This window comes from Crocuta crocuta, unplaced genomic scaffold (assembly GCF_008692635.1).
Source record: "Crocuta crocuta isolate KB4526 unplaced genomic scaffold, BGI_CrCroc_1.0 scaffold149, whole genome shotgun sequence".
Lineage (NCBI taxonomy): Eukaryota > Metazoa > Chordata > Mammalia > Carnivora > Hyaenidae > Crocuta > Crocuta crocuta.
The window spans coordinates 3423052-3439476 of record NW_027551561.1 but is presented as its reverse complement, the minus strand read 5'-3'; the positions used below and the strand labels follow the sequence as shown (position 1 = coordinate 3439476).

The 16425-nt window shown below is 41.2% G+C and overlaps 1 protein-coding gene across 1 annotated transcript in view; it reads right to left on the bottom strand.

Annotated features, from left to right (window-relative positions):
- Positions 1-13994, bottom strand: part of TMIGD1 (transmembrane and immunoglobulin domain containing 1) — a 14752-nt gene extending 758 nt beyond the window's left edge. Inside the window, exons 1-4 of the mRNA XM_077749927.1 lie at positions 13913-13994; positions 11768-12046; positions 7141-7416; positions 395-498 (exon numbers count right to left, since the gene is read on the bottom strand). Of these exons, the coding sequence (XP_077606053.1) occupies positions 395-498; positions 7141-7416; positions 11768-12046; positions 13913-13994 (741 nt within the window). The remainder of the gene's footprint in view (positions 1-394; positions 499-7140; positions 7417-11767; positions 12047-13912) is intronic.
- Positions 13995-16425: the final 2431 nt, after the last annotated feature.

Below are 16425 nucleotides of genomic sequence, written 5' to 3'. Positions count from 1 at the left end.
GTGCTCTGGAGGTGGGCAGAAAGTGCCACCTTTTTCATGCAGATCTCTGAACCCACAGCAGATGTTTCCCTGTGTATTTATTTATTTTACCAGAGGTACCATGGCAACAATAAAGAGAAATTTAAAAGGAAGAAGAAATCAGGCCCCAATCCCCTACTCCTAACACCACAGCTATTTTCATTCAGGTTTTGTCCATATGTGCTTCCATTCTTTTGTTAAAACCATCCTTATAACATATATACAATTTTTATGCCCTTGAGCAACTTCCATTTTAGGTCTTTAGAGAGACCAGATTGTCCAAGTATGGTTCCCAATTCTAGAGTCACTTATGTGGCCAGTTCTCTGCCTGTATTTAGATGACTTTTTACATAAATATCTTAGAATACTTCAATACCTGCATTATACTTTTTCTTCTAGCAATCAGTCCAAAGCACAATGTCAGAAAGACCACAACGCACGCTGCAATAATGGGTTCTATTGGAATAGCCACAGCTTTATCTGTTGGAAATGCAAACACAGGAAATAAGAGCTAACATATATATGCTTCTAATTTATATGTTTCTCCTAAGTCCCAGCCATGGCGCCTTGCACTCAACATATATCATCCTCTTAATTAAATCCTCCAAACAACCCAACAAGGTAGGTATTAATAACTTCATTTTACAGTATGGTTACAGTGAGGAGCGTCTTGTCCAAAGTCACAGAACTAGTAACTAGCAGAGATAGGTTTTGAATCCATCCCTTTGTGGATTTATTTATTATTATAAGGATAACTTACTATAATATGAATCATTCCCCCAAAGTGGGTAGTCAGACCATTTTGTGCTTTCTTCATCCAAAAGTTTTCCATGCAGAAGGCAGAGATAGACTAAAATCAATGGTTTTTCCTGCCCTTTGAAAGCCCAGAAGATACTGGGAGATGTCTCCAAGGGAGAAACATAGGAAGGAAGGCTTTAAGAGCAAGAAAAGCTGAGACGCCTGCTGGACTAAGGGAAGAGAGGCCTGTGGGCTCCAGGAGCAGAGGGGACCCTTGTAGCTGTACTGTGATAGTCCCCCATGCAGGTGAAAGGACATTATACAAGATGGCTGCACAGTGCCCCTAGGGAAATGGGACTCTGAGCAGCCTTTCCAGCCTTGGCAAAGATTTTCATACCTTTCTAAACATCATGGAAGAACAGAGAATCTGCTTCTTTTTTTAATGTTTATTTATTTATTTTAGGGGGTGTGTGAGTGGGGAAGGGGTAAGAGTGAGAGAAAGAGAGAGAGAGAGAAAGAATCCCAAGCAGGCTCTATGTCGTCACACAGAGCCCGATGTGGGACTCAATCTCATGACTGTGAGATTATGACCTGAGCAGAAATCAAGACTCGGATGCACCGACTGAGTCACCCAGGCACCCCAGAGAGTCTACTTAGAACCTGGGTTAGAAAGAGATCAGCAGCAATCATGACAGTCTGGAAAAGAAAACCCATCCCAGGGGTGCCTGGGTGGCTCAATTGGTTAAGCATCCCACCTTGGTTGAGGTCATGATCTTGTGGTTCATGAGTCTGAGTCCTGCATTGGGCTCTGTGCTGACAGCTCAGAGCCTGAAGCCTCCTTCAGATTCTGTGTCTCTGCCTCTGTCTGCCCCTCCCATGCTCATGCTCTGTCTCTCTCTGTCTCTCAATAATAAATAAAAATGTTTAAAAACTTAAGAAAAAAACCCATCCCATCATTTCCTGAACACCATGTAAATTCAGAGCTATTTTGTTCATCAGACACTGTGGGCACAGCTTGCACGCTTCCCAAATGCCTGGCAAAATACATATTGGTTCCAAAATATGAAAATAAAGTGGCAGATTGGTCAAATTAATAAATGATTAAATATCTATAAGATATAACTTTGTGTCAACTGTAACCCAACGGCCAAATAATGATATTTAAACCTTAAGAATCACATTAATAACTAATATGTAATAAAATTCAAAATATATGCAAGTTACAAACATCCTTTCAAAACTTTTACAGCAAAAAAGCATACTCCATGTGCTTCATTTTAATATGTTTGATATGACATGGGATGAAACTTTTAAAAGTAAGAATGCTTAAGATCAACAAAGGTATTTATTTTTACTTTATTTTATTTTTTCTTTTTTTAAATGCTATTTATTTTTGAGAGAGAAAGGGAGACAGAGCACGAGCAGGGAAGGGGCAGAGAGAGAGGGAGACACAGAATCTGAAGCAGGCTCCAGGCTCTGAGCTGTCAGCACAGAGCCCGATGTGCGGCTCAAACTCATGGATCATGAGATCATGACATGAGCTGAAGTCGATCGCTTAACCAACTAAGCTACCCAGGCGCCCCAACAAAGATATTTATTTATTTATTTATTTATTTTTATGTTTTATTTATTTCTAGGGGAGAGAGAGAGAGAGACAGCATGAGCAGGGGAGGATCAGAGAGAGAGGGAGTCACAGACTGAAACAGGCTCCAGGCTCCCAGCTGGCAGTCAGCACAGAGCCCGACACGGGGCTCGAACCCACGAACCTCGAGATCTTGACCTAAGCGAAAGTCGGACGCTTAACCGACTAAGCCACCCAGGCGCCCCCCAACAAAGATATTTAAATGATCTCTCCTAAGCCCCTGGATTCCGATACCACCCCAGGGGTGGTGGTGGGAGGCTCCAATCTTGGCTAAGATAATATTTTAGGAATTTATAGGAAATAAAAGTATGCTATTTATTGTGCCCTTGAGTTTATAGATTGAGTGGGGTCAAAAAATTTTTACTGACTACTGTGTCATAGGTACAGTGCTCAGCCCTGCAAAAACTAGGTCAGACATGGAAGGCTCTTGCCTTCATGGGGCTGACACTCTAGTAGTGAAGACAGACATTAAACAAACAAAAACCATAGATTGAGATCAGTGTTATAAAGGACATCTGGTCATGAAATAGTATATGAGGGGTGAAAGGTGGAGAGGAGGGGAACACTTTAGATGAATCTCATTTCAAAGCCCAAGACCTATTTGCCTCAAGATTATAACATAGGGTTTATCCCTCCGTAAATATATGACACACCTAACCACTAACCTTTTACTTGTTTTCTTCTTTCCTATTTGTCCAGTTCCTGCTCAGGATACTTCTGGGGAGTAAGTAGATTAACCATCCCTTACTCTTACTCTCTTTTAGTTGTTACTAAAAATTTTTTCATGAGAGTGTGAGCTGCACCAATATTCTGGAGAAATTCTCCTCCGTGGGCCTTCTTGTAAGCATGGACCCTGTGAGAGCCAGCCCTGGGAGACACCTGAGGGCCTTCACCTTATTAGGGGCCCTTTCTACTTTCAGTGCCAAGGAAAAATGTCAAAATAAGGGGAAGCAAAAGAGGGACAATTAGGAAAAGATCCGAATTCAGTCCAAGATCTGAATATTTTTACCAAGCTGAATGAAATGACAGCTTTTACTCTTTAAACAAGCTGAAATAAACTGCCTGATCTGCTGGGACTCCCTTTGGATTTCGTTTTTGATGAAAGTGACTTTCATAAGTATAAATGTATCTCCCCCGTTTTACTCTCCTGTTTGTAACTAGATTTGGTCATTTTCCCCCCTCCATATTTATTATGCAAGATAATCCCAACACACAGGCTAACCTCTTGCACTCAAGATCTGTGATTACACTTCTAGCTTTGCGTGGCCCTATTTAGAAACTACCCTACCGAGCCCTGAAGCCAGGAGAGGCTCGTGGCAAACACATTTATCCTGAGCACAGGCAGCAGGGCACTTGATGCTGTGAAAGCAGCCGACAGCCTGGGAAATAATAGAGCAGGAAGAAATAAGAAAAACAAGTTGGTTTGGAAGCGTTCCATAGCAAACAGGATCCTGCCCACCTGAAAGCCAATTTGTCAAGCTGACATCCTGCTTGCCACACAAGTTGTGTGTTTTTTATGTCACTTACAACCCCTTCTTAACCAAGAGGGATGATATAATCCCCTAATCTCTGCGTGTAGTTTTTACAGCCAGTTGGAACGGCATGGCTGGAGGCCCCACCAACTGTGCTTTTGTGGGGAGGTGAATAGCTACAAGCTTCAATAAGCTGCCCGTTCCGCCACTCCTACCCCATGCGTACTTGGGTTATTTGTGGGTTTGATTTTTTAAAGCAGGCAGCCCCCTGGGGGTACTGTCACTGCCCTCCCTGCAGGACAAATTACTGGACACGCCAGTAATCACAGTAATGGGCATTCAACCGGCCGCAGCTCTCCCTTCCCACAAGCCTCTCTGTTGGTGTCCCAGACCCCCCTGAGGGGCAGGATATAATCCCTCTGGTCACATGGTCCAACCCTTCTGGCAAGAATTTCATCTGGCTTCCGAGGAACTAGCAAGAAAGGCAATGAGTGGGCACGGGAGGCAAACGACAGCGTGAATACTGTTCTAACATGAAATAGGAGCGTCGGCTTGTTTGGCTGCTCTTGGCATACTGGCCTCAGACCAGGAAATGTGTGTGTGAGCATTTTCTGCATCTGCTACATATACCAGGTATCTTGACTTTCTCTCTTCTGTTTTGTTTTGTTTTGTTTTTTCAGAAAAATAGAATTTTATTTCAACTGATCAATAATATCCAATCAGAGTAAGAAGGGAGTTAGTGAATGTCCCCAAACTAAGGCTTTCTAACCAGAAAATTGACATAGCTTGCCCAAGTTTGCAGATGACATAATCAGATATGTCTCTCAGCTTCATAAAGGCAGTGTTAACATGACAACAAACATAAAGATTTTTTGTATGTTTTTGCCTATGTATTCAGCAATCAAAATTAACATTTTTCTGGGCAGAAGATATGAACAGACACTGCTCCAAAGAGGACATCCAGATGGCCAACAGACACATGAAATGATGCTCAGCATCCCTCCTCATCAGGGAAATACAAATCAAAACCACACTGAGATACCACCTCACGCCAGTCAGAGTGGCTAAAATGAGCAAATCAGAGAACTCTAGATGCTGGCGAGGATGTGGAGAAACGGGCACCCTCCTACACTGTTGGTGGGAATGTAAACTGGTGCAGCCCCTCTGGAAAACAGTGTGGAGGTTCCTCAAAAAAATAACAATAGAACTCCCCTATGACCCAGCAATAGCACTGCTAGGAATTTACCCAAGGGATATAGAAATGCTGATGCATAGGAGCACATGTACCCCAGTGTTCATAGCAGCACTCTCAACAATAGCCAAAACATGGAAAGAGCCTAAGTGTCCATCAACGGACGAATGGATCAAGAAGATGTGGTTTATCTATACCATGGAATACTACATGGCAATGAGAAAGAATGAAATCTGGCCATGTGTAGCAACATGGATGGACCTTGAGGGTGTTATGCTGAGCGAAATAAGTCAGGCAGAGAAGGACAAATACCATATGTTTGCACATATAGGAGGATTAGGAGGAACTTAATGGAGGACCATGGGGGAGAAAAAGAGGAGAAATAGTAGGGGAGAGGGAGAGAGGCAAACCATGAAAGACTCTTGAATACTGAGAACAAACTGAGGACTGATGGGGGGGAGGGGATAGATGGGCATGGAGGAGGGCACTTGTGGGGGTGAGCACTGGGTGTTATATGGAAACCAACTTGACAATAAACTATTTGTAAAAAAAAAAATTAACATTTTTCTGACAGCATGCGAGAGAGAAAGAGAGCAAGTGTGCCAGTGCATTCTCTGAGTGGGGGAGGGGCAGAGGTAAAAAGAGAGAATTCTAAGCAGGCTGCATGCCTGGCGCAGAGCCCAATGTGAGATCATGACCTGAGCCAAAGTCAAGAGTCAGATGCTTAACTGACTGGGCCACCCAGGCGCCGCGCAAAATTAACACTCGAGGGTCTTAATAAATGTTTGTTTCAAATTAAAAGAGATGTTATCTAAGAAAACTTAAATATTTTAACTGAACTTGCAGGATCTGTATCAAAAAGGAAGTTATCTTTGAATTTGGATTCGGGGAACAGCAGCTAAGAATGATTGACAGGCTTGATTGTTGCCGATTAAGTCCCATCCCACACTGTCCTGCTCCCCAACACCTTCCTGGGCTGGGGCATTGTCTAAAGAAGTCCTCGAGACCCAACACCCTCTACAGGTCTTTCTGCTCTGCTAAGACTGCAGCTTTCTTTACCCTGGTATCAAGATGGCTGTTCCTACCCAGGCATCACAGCTGCGTTCTTGAAAGCTTCTTTTTGTGCTGCTCACCTCAAGGTCAATTTTTGCCACAATCGCCAGTGGTAAGTGGAAATGTGGGCATGCTAGTCTCTATTCCATTTGCTCTCTGACCTCATTTCTTTCTACTGTCTTCCTTGCTTTCTCTTCGTAGGTCCCCTTTCTCTTATTGTATGAATGAGAAATAGGAGGGAAGAACATTCAAAATTTCATTTGGTCCCTGTGTTTTGCAGAGGTGAAAAATCTGGGCAGATGGGGCATGAAGCCAAGAGAAAGACATTTTTCCACCATCTTTCCCCTCCCTCACTACTGATTAGCCTATAGATTATAATTTCAGAGTTGAGAGTGTATTTAGATTCATTTTCTCACCCGTCTTCCCTTCTCTATGTGTTTCTGACTTCTCTTTCTGTTTATCATTAGGCTGCAAACTCAGAAGTCCAGTTCCTACAAACCTTGTGGCCCAGGAGAATTTATGGAATTACTCCTTCCTAAAAGCCAACCAGAATTGTCTTCTACCACTTGGTTCTAGAAAGGACCTGTGTTCAAAAAGCAGTGTTTCATATGGAATGGGCATGATCCCCTAAATGGAAGAATTAGAATTCTTTTTTTTAGGTTTACTTATTCATTTTGAGAGACAGAATGCGCAAGTGGGGGTGGGGGGGACACAGAAAGGAGAGAGAGAAGATCCCAAGCAAGCTTTTCATGGTTCAGTCAGTGCGGAGCCTGATATGGGGCTCGAACTCATGAACCATGAGATCATGACCTGAGCTGAAGTTGGATGCATAACTGACTGAGCCACCCAGGTGCCCCATGAATTAGATTTCTTAGTAGAGATTTCTTGGATAGGGGTAATTCTCCAAAGAAAATCATTAGCTATTAATCCTAATTAGCATCATGACTTTGTTGCCACACAAAATATTTACTGAGAACCTATTCTGACTTTTGCACTGTGCTGATATTACTTAAAAAGAGAGTTACCTTTGACAATGAGGTGAAAGTCCTTGGTCTCCATTTGCAGAGATGAATTTGCAATGCAGCTATAGGTTCCATTGTCAGATTTCTTGACTTTGGTGATTGACAGTTGAAGAGATTCACTTGTCTGTTCGACTCGGTGATTTTGCTCTAAATTCAGGATGGTACTGTTTTTGTACCACATCATTTGAGCCTGGGGGTTGGATTTCACATTGCAAACCAACTTCACATCACTGCCTTCCTCAACTGTTTTCAAGTCATCTCCACTCAGAAGAGGAGGAACTATAAGACCCAAGCATGTAGGCTTAATTAGTGAATAAGCAGTAGTTTACTGTCAGTGTTCAAGATCTGCCTTCAGTCTGTCTCATGTAGTCATTTATTCATTGGACAAAAATTTATCAAGTTCCTACTTTATGCCAAACACTGGCTAGGAGCCAGGGATACAATGGTAAATAACACATTCAGTTCCAAACCTCATAGAACTTCTATGTAGTAGAGAAGATAAACCATGAAACAAATGTCTATAATAATGAATCTATACCAAGTAGACAATTTATAACACTACCTAAAAGGATAAGCCTTGAGTCTTTGCTCTGAAACCAATCTGTACTAATACGTTGGAGAAAACAGTATAATATGAAGAAAGCAGGGATTGCACTTATCCCTAATTCCATTTTTACACCACCTCCTGTGACCTTGAGAAAGTTATTTAACTGCTAAGTCACTGCTCACTTTCTTCATCCAAAAAGCGGGACAATACCTACCTCACAAGGTGCTGTAAAGATTAAATGAGATAACGCCTGTAAAGGATTTACCACAGTGCTAGTTACTATTTTTATGGTGGTGGTGTTGGCGGTGGCAGAAGCCGTGGCTGCCGCGGTGGTTTTGAGGTCTCCTCACATCCTCTATTTTTGCATTTTATCAACCACATTTGCCCTGGCCCGATTTCCCAATGCATATTTGCATTTCCTCAATGATCCTCTAGAAATAATGTCCTCCTCCCAGAAGGTGCTCCGATTTTGCCAACTCGGACATCTATGGATGGTGAATGTGACATTGAGTCCCTCTCATCCTTCTGGGAGAGCCAGTCCTTACTCCCTCCATTATAAGGGCGGTCCTTAGAGACACAGATACTTGAACACAAATAATTCACCAAATAATTCCAACCCACACCTGCACCAGGGCTTTCCAACACCAAGGGGAAGAAAAGCCTGAGCTGACTCTTCCTCTTTTCCATGCCCCTTGCATTTTCTGCTCCAGATGCAGAAGAATAATAAAGTGCTTGCAAAGCGGGCAGTAGAAAGGAGCTAGAGTCAGGGAAGGAGGAAAAAAGGAGCTTGTGTAATCTGCACACTGAATAATTAGACCCTGAGTAGGCTGTGCTATTAATAACTCTTTCAGAAGAATGACATTTTGCTGCTCTTTGGAATGAGCTTGAATTCTGTATCCGTATCCAACAAGGATGTTATATGGCATTTGGATATGCAGGAAGCTGCTACAATAGAGAATGTAATTATCAAATATATCATAGGACCTGTGGACATGCCCTGTTAGTTTTTCCTTTTGATTTAACCATTTAAGATTAATGTTAAAGCATATCAGCTATCTGTGAGTATTCCCTTTTGTAAAAACTAGTACATTTCAGATAAAGTAAAGTCCTCCTTGATTCCATCTTGTTCGCTTCCTCTCCAAAGATACCCACTGCTATGAGTTTGATGTAAATCCTTGCAGATCTTTTTTGAAGAAACAAATTTCTTAAAAATGTCTCTTTATTTAATTTTGAGAGAGAGAGAGAGAGAGAGAGAGAGAGAGCGCGCGCATGAGTGGGGGAAGGGCAGAGAGAGAGGGAGGCAGGAAATCCCAAGCAGGCTCTGCACTGTCAGTGCAGGGCCTGACATAAGGCTTGAACCCACAAACCACAAGGTCATGACCTGAGCCCAAATCAAGACTCCAAAGTTCAACTGACTAAGACACCCAAGTGTCCTGAAGAAACAGTTTTTTATACATATAATGTACCAATAGGAAATACATTGTATATTTTAGGAGTCATATAAAAATACTTTATTCTCTCAGTAGCTTGCATGTTTCTGAGATATATCCACTTTGAACCACAGAGATCTAGCTCATTGCTTTTAGAGTGCTACAGTATAAGACTCTTTAATCATTTTGATTGATGGGCATTATTTTTATTTTTAAAATTTTAATGCTTCAATAACTATCCTTGTATATGTTTCTTTAAGCACATGTTGCACACGTTTCTCAAGGTTAAAACACCTAGAAATAGAAACATTGGATCACAGGATCGGCACCGTTTAAATTTTGATAAAAATTGTACAAGAGGTGGACTCGATTTATACTTTCAGCAGCAACCGTGAAAGAAGGTTCTGGTTCTATGAAAAAAACTTCTTTCTGAACACCTTCCCCCAAATAGTGTATCATTAAGCCTCTGTGTAGTTCTCAGCCTGCTACTTATAACAATAATAATACTTCCTCAGAATTGTACGTTATATTCTTGTCACTTTTATGAGCTCATTTTGATTTATTGATGAGTGAGTTTGTGCCAATTATTGTCATTACGAATCACTGACCAATTGGCTTTTTTTTATATATATGTTTAGCAACAGCCATATTTAGGAGGTTGTTGTAAAGATGGTCTGAAATATGGATTCAGGTTGGAAAACTGACAATCATTTCTTGAAGCCACCACATCCTATCTGCCATGTCTCCTTTAAGAAGGTGCAATGGGAAGGACACTAAGTCAGGCGCCTGGGGAATGGTGTTCTGTTCTCAGCTTCAGCTGTGATCATTTGGGCCCTCAATCTTTGCCTCTGTTTTCTTGTCTGTCATTTTATAAAGATTACAAGTCCTCCAAGATCCCCTGATAGCCAAGAGGTAGCTTGCTAAAAACCACATTTTACTGATTCATAGAAAATAAAAAACAAAGCTCCTTTGCCTAGGAACATGCAAATATTTCACTCTGGAAACTCAAACTGTAAGATGCCAGTATTTTCCAGAGTTGGGTTCTTCGGCCATTTTTCTACCTTTTTATTTCAAGAGCAATGACATCAATTTTTCACCGAAAAGTTTGCTGAGCTCATGAAGTCAAATGCCTTTGACTTTATTACTAGGTTCTGAGTCCAGAGCTCACTCTTCCACCAATTCATACCACATCATCACCTTATCCTACATCACCCCTCTCTTCATTATCCTTACCTCTCTCACATAGGACCAGCTTTCTACCCAAACCACCTATGTGATCACCTACATGGAATTACTTGAAAGACTCCCTTACCCCCACATAGTTCTAGCAGTGGGTTACCAATACCTGAATCCAACCATCTAAGAGCTTCACCATTTTGGGTTTAAAGGTGATGTTAAGAGATTCCCAGGGTACGTGGGTGGTTCAGTCGGTTAAATGTCTGACTCCTGATTTCAGCTTGGGTCATGATCCAAGGGTCATGGGATTGAGCCCCACGTCAAGCTCCGTGCTGAGCATGGAACTTACTTAAGGTTTTCTCTCACTGGGGGCACCTGGGTGGCTTAGTCGATTGAGCGTCCAACTTTAGCTCAGGTCATGATCTCGTGGTTCGTTGGTTTGAGCCCCGTGTTGGGCTCTGTGCTGACAGCCCAGAGTCTGGAACCTACTTTGGATTGTGTCTCCCTCTCTCTCTCACCCTCCCCCACTCATGGCTTTCTCTCTCTGTCTGTCTCTGTCTCTGTCTCTCTCTCTCAAAATGAATAAGCATTTAAAAATCTTTTTAAAAAGATTCACTCTCACTCTCTCTCTCTCTCTCTGCCCCTCTGCCCTCTCTAAAATAAAAATAAAGAAGGTTTAGAAAAAAGATTCCCAATGAATGGCTAAGTAGAACACAAAGCTAGAAATCACAATGGAAAAGATCAGTGATTTTAAATAAACATTTAAAATTTCAATCTGGCCCCCCCAAAAAAGAACTATAAAAAGAGCAAAACATAAATACAAGAAATATTTATAATCTCAAATGACAAAAGGTTAATTTCCTTAATATATAGACCTTATCCAAATCAATTTTTAAAAGGCAAATAACCGGGGCGCCCGGGTGGCTTAGTCGGTTAAGCGTCCGACTTTCCCTCAGGTCATGATCTCGCGGTTTGTGGGTTCGAGCCCCGCGTCGGGCTCTGTGCTGACAGCCAGCTCAGAGCCTGGAGCCTGTTTCAGTCTGTGACTCCCTCTCTCTCTGACCCTCCCCTGCTCACGCTGTCTCTCTCTCTCCTAGAAATAAATAAAACATTAAAAAAAATTAAAAAAAATAAAAGGCAAATAACCCAATAGAAGAATGGGTAAAGAACATGAACAGGCATTTCACAGAAAAGAAACATGAACAGCCAACACATTGATAAACAGGTGGACATGCTCATTCGTAATTTAGAAAATGAAAATGAAATCTCAAGTCAGGCTGGCAAATTCTTAGAGTTGAGGATACTCGGTGCTCACGAGGGTGTGGGGAAATAGGCATCCACCTGCACTGTTGTGGGAGCATAAGTAGCGCAATTTGGCAATACCAAGCAAATGTTAAAATGCACATACTCTTTAGCTCCAGATTTCAAGTACCACTTAATAACACAGACTGACTCGCAGTTTCTTCCCCTCACTCACAAAAGACATTCAGCAGCACTGAGATGGACACCGACTGATCCCTCTGTAGCTTGCAGGTAAAGGTGGTTCCGTGGTCATTTTCGCTGATGGAAGACACACAGACAGAACTGGAGTTGATTTTGTTTCCAGATTTCAAATCCACCGTCCCCTGTCCTCGGTACCAGAGAAGTTCTTCCTCTCTGGTGTGGTTTTTAACAGCACATTTCAGAGATTCTTGGGAGCCAAGCCAAGTGTCCAGAATATAGTTCTCGGTTTTATCATTCACAGTTAAGACAGAACCTGAGAGGGTAGGAGGAAACTATTAACATAGAGTGAACAAACTGAATGGCATAAACAGGGCATTGGGTAAATAAATCACGTTACACCAGTACAATGAAATATTCTGCAATATTTAAAAATAGTCATATTGACCTATATGATTTCACAAGGAAAAAGATAAATTAATAAAGATAAAAATAATGTATTATTAACTAAAAAAGGGGAAAATGTTAAAATGATGGCTATGAAATCTTGCCGCACATCAGAATCACCTAGGCATCTTTAAAAACATACTGATGCTTGGTTCCCAGCCCCAGACATTCTGATTAATTGATACGAGTGCAATCTGGGCATTGCATTAGTAAAAAGCCTTCAGGCTATTCTAATGTGCGATGAAGTTTGAGAACTACTGGATTAGAAAAGAGTATGTGCAGAATTACCCTCATTTACACACACACACACACACACACACACACACACACACAATTTATGAGGAAAATTTTGGGGAAACATCTCCCTGTGTATACTGAATAGGATTGATAAAAGTAAAGAAATTATTTCCAGACTTAAATTGTATACTTCAAGGGGTTGGAAGTAGCAAAATGAGGGGGTAAGTGGGGAAGTAGAAATGAAAACAAAATTGAAAAATACTTAAGACACAACTTTAGGTAAATAGGCAGAATGTAACTTACATCTGTAATAATTCCTACAAATACATAAAAATTGAACATGCAATTGAATATGGGCAAAAGGGCTTATTTGAAAAGATATCTGATTTCTGATAGGACTGTGGGAAAGGTGGTCTTGCATTTCTGATGTTTTGATGTTGTTTTGGCAGTGTGGTAAAATAATTGATGTTTAAACAACTGGTTTGTAGGGTAGACAAGTTATAGAGTGGATGATCAGGATATATAACAGTTAGTTTTCCTCTCTGATTTTCAGAAATGCATTCACTGTAACATACCTGAATTTCAGTTTTTACTTTCCAGGTTCAGAAGCAAGTTAACAAAAGCTAAAAATAACTTTAGCTGCCATAGACTTGCCCCCTACATGACATTTGTTAATATAGTCTGTAAACACATGAAATTTTCCTTTAAAATGCATAAACTACTGATGAAAATAATGTGACTTTGCAGCCTGATTTTTTTTTAAATCTAGAAAAATCTATACCAAAATATTGTTGAGTCCATCTCTGAATGATGGGATTGGGGGGACTTTTAGTTTTCTTTATTCTTTTATATATTTTCTAAATTTTGCTACAATGACTATGTATTACTTTAAATTTTTTTTAAGAGAGAGAGAGACAAGGTGCTAGTGGGGGAGGGGCAGAGAGAGAGGAAGACCCAGAATCTGAAGCAGGCTCCAGATTCTGAGCTGTCATCCCAGAGTCCAAAGTAGGGCTTGAACTCACAAACTGTGAGATCATGACCTGAGCTGAAGTCAGACACCCAACCGACTAAACCTCCCTGGCACCCCGAATATGTATTACTTTTAAAACGAGATGTACGTGGGTGGGGATGGTTGGGTGGGATCCACTTCCAGATTGGGATAGAGAACAAGTACAGGAAGGATTTTTCTGTAAGAGGTATGTTCAATTAAACAGCAGAGCTTCTTTGGGATGTGATTAGTAATGAAATGCATTAAAATGTAGGAAAATTCTGGCTATGGCTCTGGAGAGAACAGAACATTTACTCTGTCTCGTAATATCAGAACCATAAAAATATTTTTCCATTTAATGTTTTATCATGTTGCCTGACTCCTGTACTCGGAGCCACACCAGCCATGTATTTGGTGATTTGGATTTTGGGTTTTCCCAATGCCCGCGGATCGTTTGTTAATCTGAAATTTTTCTTTGTTCAAAAAGAGACCAAAAGAATGTGAACTTACTTGTCACCTCACAGGGCAGACACAAAATCACTAAGAGAAGAAATCTGCACGTTCTCATTAGGCAACTGATCTTCCATGCCATCTTTAACAAATTTACGTCTGATCTGCTGAGGGGAGAAAGGTGTCGTTGGTTCTGTACTTTGGTCTATGCTGAGTTTGTGAAACTTTCTCTTCTCTCTTATGCATTTAAAATAAAATCCCAGATGAGTCATCCCAGCTGTAACAGTACTATTTCTAGTTTTTAATTAAACAATCTTGTTCTGATTACTGAGTCCAAAGTACTTTTAGTATTCAGGATTTTTTTAAGGCAAGAAAAAGAAAACCACAAGGAAATAGGCTATAACATACAGGGCAGCTGTAGGGCAGCCCTGGGGAAGGTAGAATCAGTCTTCCCTGGAGAAATTGAGAGAATGTCATTTTAACAGGAAGAGAAAGAAACTTGTTTCATTCACAGACAATCTCTACTGAACTGTAGTAATTCTGATTTTGAAAGCCTCTCTCGGGTCATTTTTGTAAAAGTTGCTTTCTGCAAAAGAGAGTTGTTGAAACTGTTCCAAATCCCATAGACTCAAATGATTAGTACCTTAGAAACGTCTCCATTGCATCATAGACTCTAGTCCTTTTTTCTTCTTTAAGTTTAATTTATTTTGAGAGAAGGAGAGGTGGGGGGAGGGGCAGAGAGAGAAGTGAGAGAGAAATCCAAGCAGGCTCCTTGCTGTCAGCAAAAAAGCCAGACATGGGGCTCAAACTCACTCACCGCGAGATCATGACCTAAGCGAAAGTCAGACGCTTAACGGACTAAGCCACCCAGGCGGCCCCCCCCCCCAGTCTCTAGTCTTAAACCAAGTTAATCTCTTTGCTTTCCCCATCCCTCCCCAATCCCTCAGAGTACCCATTTCCCTCAACCCAGAATAGACTAAGAATAATAGATAACCAAGTCCTCCTTTTTCCCTTTTGTGCTCTTGCTGCTGCCACGCCTTTTCCAAGATATTCTCTAGGAAAAACACATATTTATTACTTGCTATCTAGAGTACCACAACGAATGTGGTAGAAACACATGTTGAATGCTTTCTATGCAACAGGTACTGTGCTAAACACTTCACATACGTTATTCCAATCGCAGTGACGTCCCTAACAACCCTCTTGAGTTTATTTCTAAAGGTTTAGAGAGATTATATAGTTTGCCCAAAGTTCCAAAGACAGTAAATGTCAGGGCTAGGATTCGAACCCAGGACTCCCAGGGCCAGACTCTTAACCACCACACTGCCTAGATTGATATTCTTTTCCTCTTTAAGAAGCTGCTGTTAATCTCTTTGGAGCCCCAGTCATTCCACAGACCTCAGCGACTTGGAGTTTCGTCCCCTTGATCCAAATATCAACCTTCAAGAGCTGTAACATTCCTACGATTTCGTTAGGCGGGCTTTGCCTCTCTCCGCCCCAGGCCTGTTCTGACAAGAGCAAGCTTCATTCCTGCCATACTCACCCTTTGTGGCTGGCAAGCCTGCACCAATATTTCAATAAGATGCAATTAGTACTAACATCAATTCTGCCATAATTTTAAAACTTTGCCAAGAAAAGATTTCCGTCCTGGTACTGTCACAGTGATGATTTCAGAATCTGGTCGTAATAGAGTTTTCTCAAGCACTGTCCACTGTAGGTGCCTAATAATTGCTGACCATACGCTACACTATTAATTAAAGAGGAGGACTGATGTCTCCCCTTCCCTTCTACCACATCAGACAGCGCCTTTTCAAAATGAATTTCCCTTACTTGACTTGTTTTTAATTTTTACGATTCTCTATATAGAAGACAAAAGTTTTACCTCTTACCTACTAAGCTCTGAAAAGGTGACTTCGTTGGCCAATTGCTTCTTCATCTGGGAGCCCTGAATTCTGTGCCTGTTAGCATCTTTATAATACTTGAATTTGAACACTTTATGACAGTAGGGTCAAGTACACAAGATAAATTGGATTCAAAGTCCGTTTCTTTTTATGGATTCTTAGAGAAGACACTAACTGGGAAAGACATCTTCCTCAGATCTGTTTTCATGTGTCCCTAAATTACTAGGTGGGGCCAGATATTACTAACAGGGATGCAATTATTCCAAGAGAACCTGACCTTGTGCAAAAATTTGTAGCAAGTTTCACCGAACATTTCCATGTTCAAGTTAGATAATGCACTCGGCTTGGGTTACCAGTAGGAAGTGATACTTTTCAAGCATTATTTAAGCTGTGGAGTCTTCCAATATTTTGGCTGCTGTAAAAACCTACCCTCTCCTCAGCCTTGCCTCATTACCATTCTCAGGCTGTCAAACTATCAAAGTTTTCTAACTTGACCATGGCAGCCAAAATATCGGAAGAGTCCACAACTTAAGCAATGCTGGTAACCCCAGCCCGGTGCATAAGCTGTACTAAGCCAAGCACAACAGGGACAAGTTTTATCCCTTTGAGACTCTCACATGATTGGGGAATCCTTGTGTTATACTTCCAAGAATTCGCAGTTGAAGATAACAT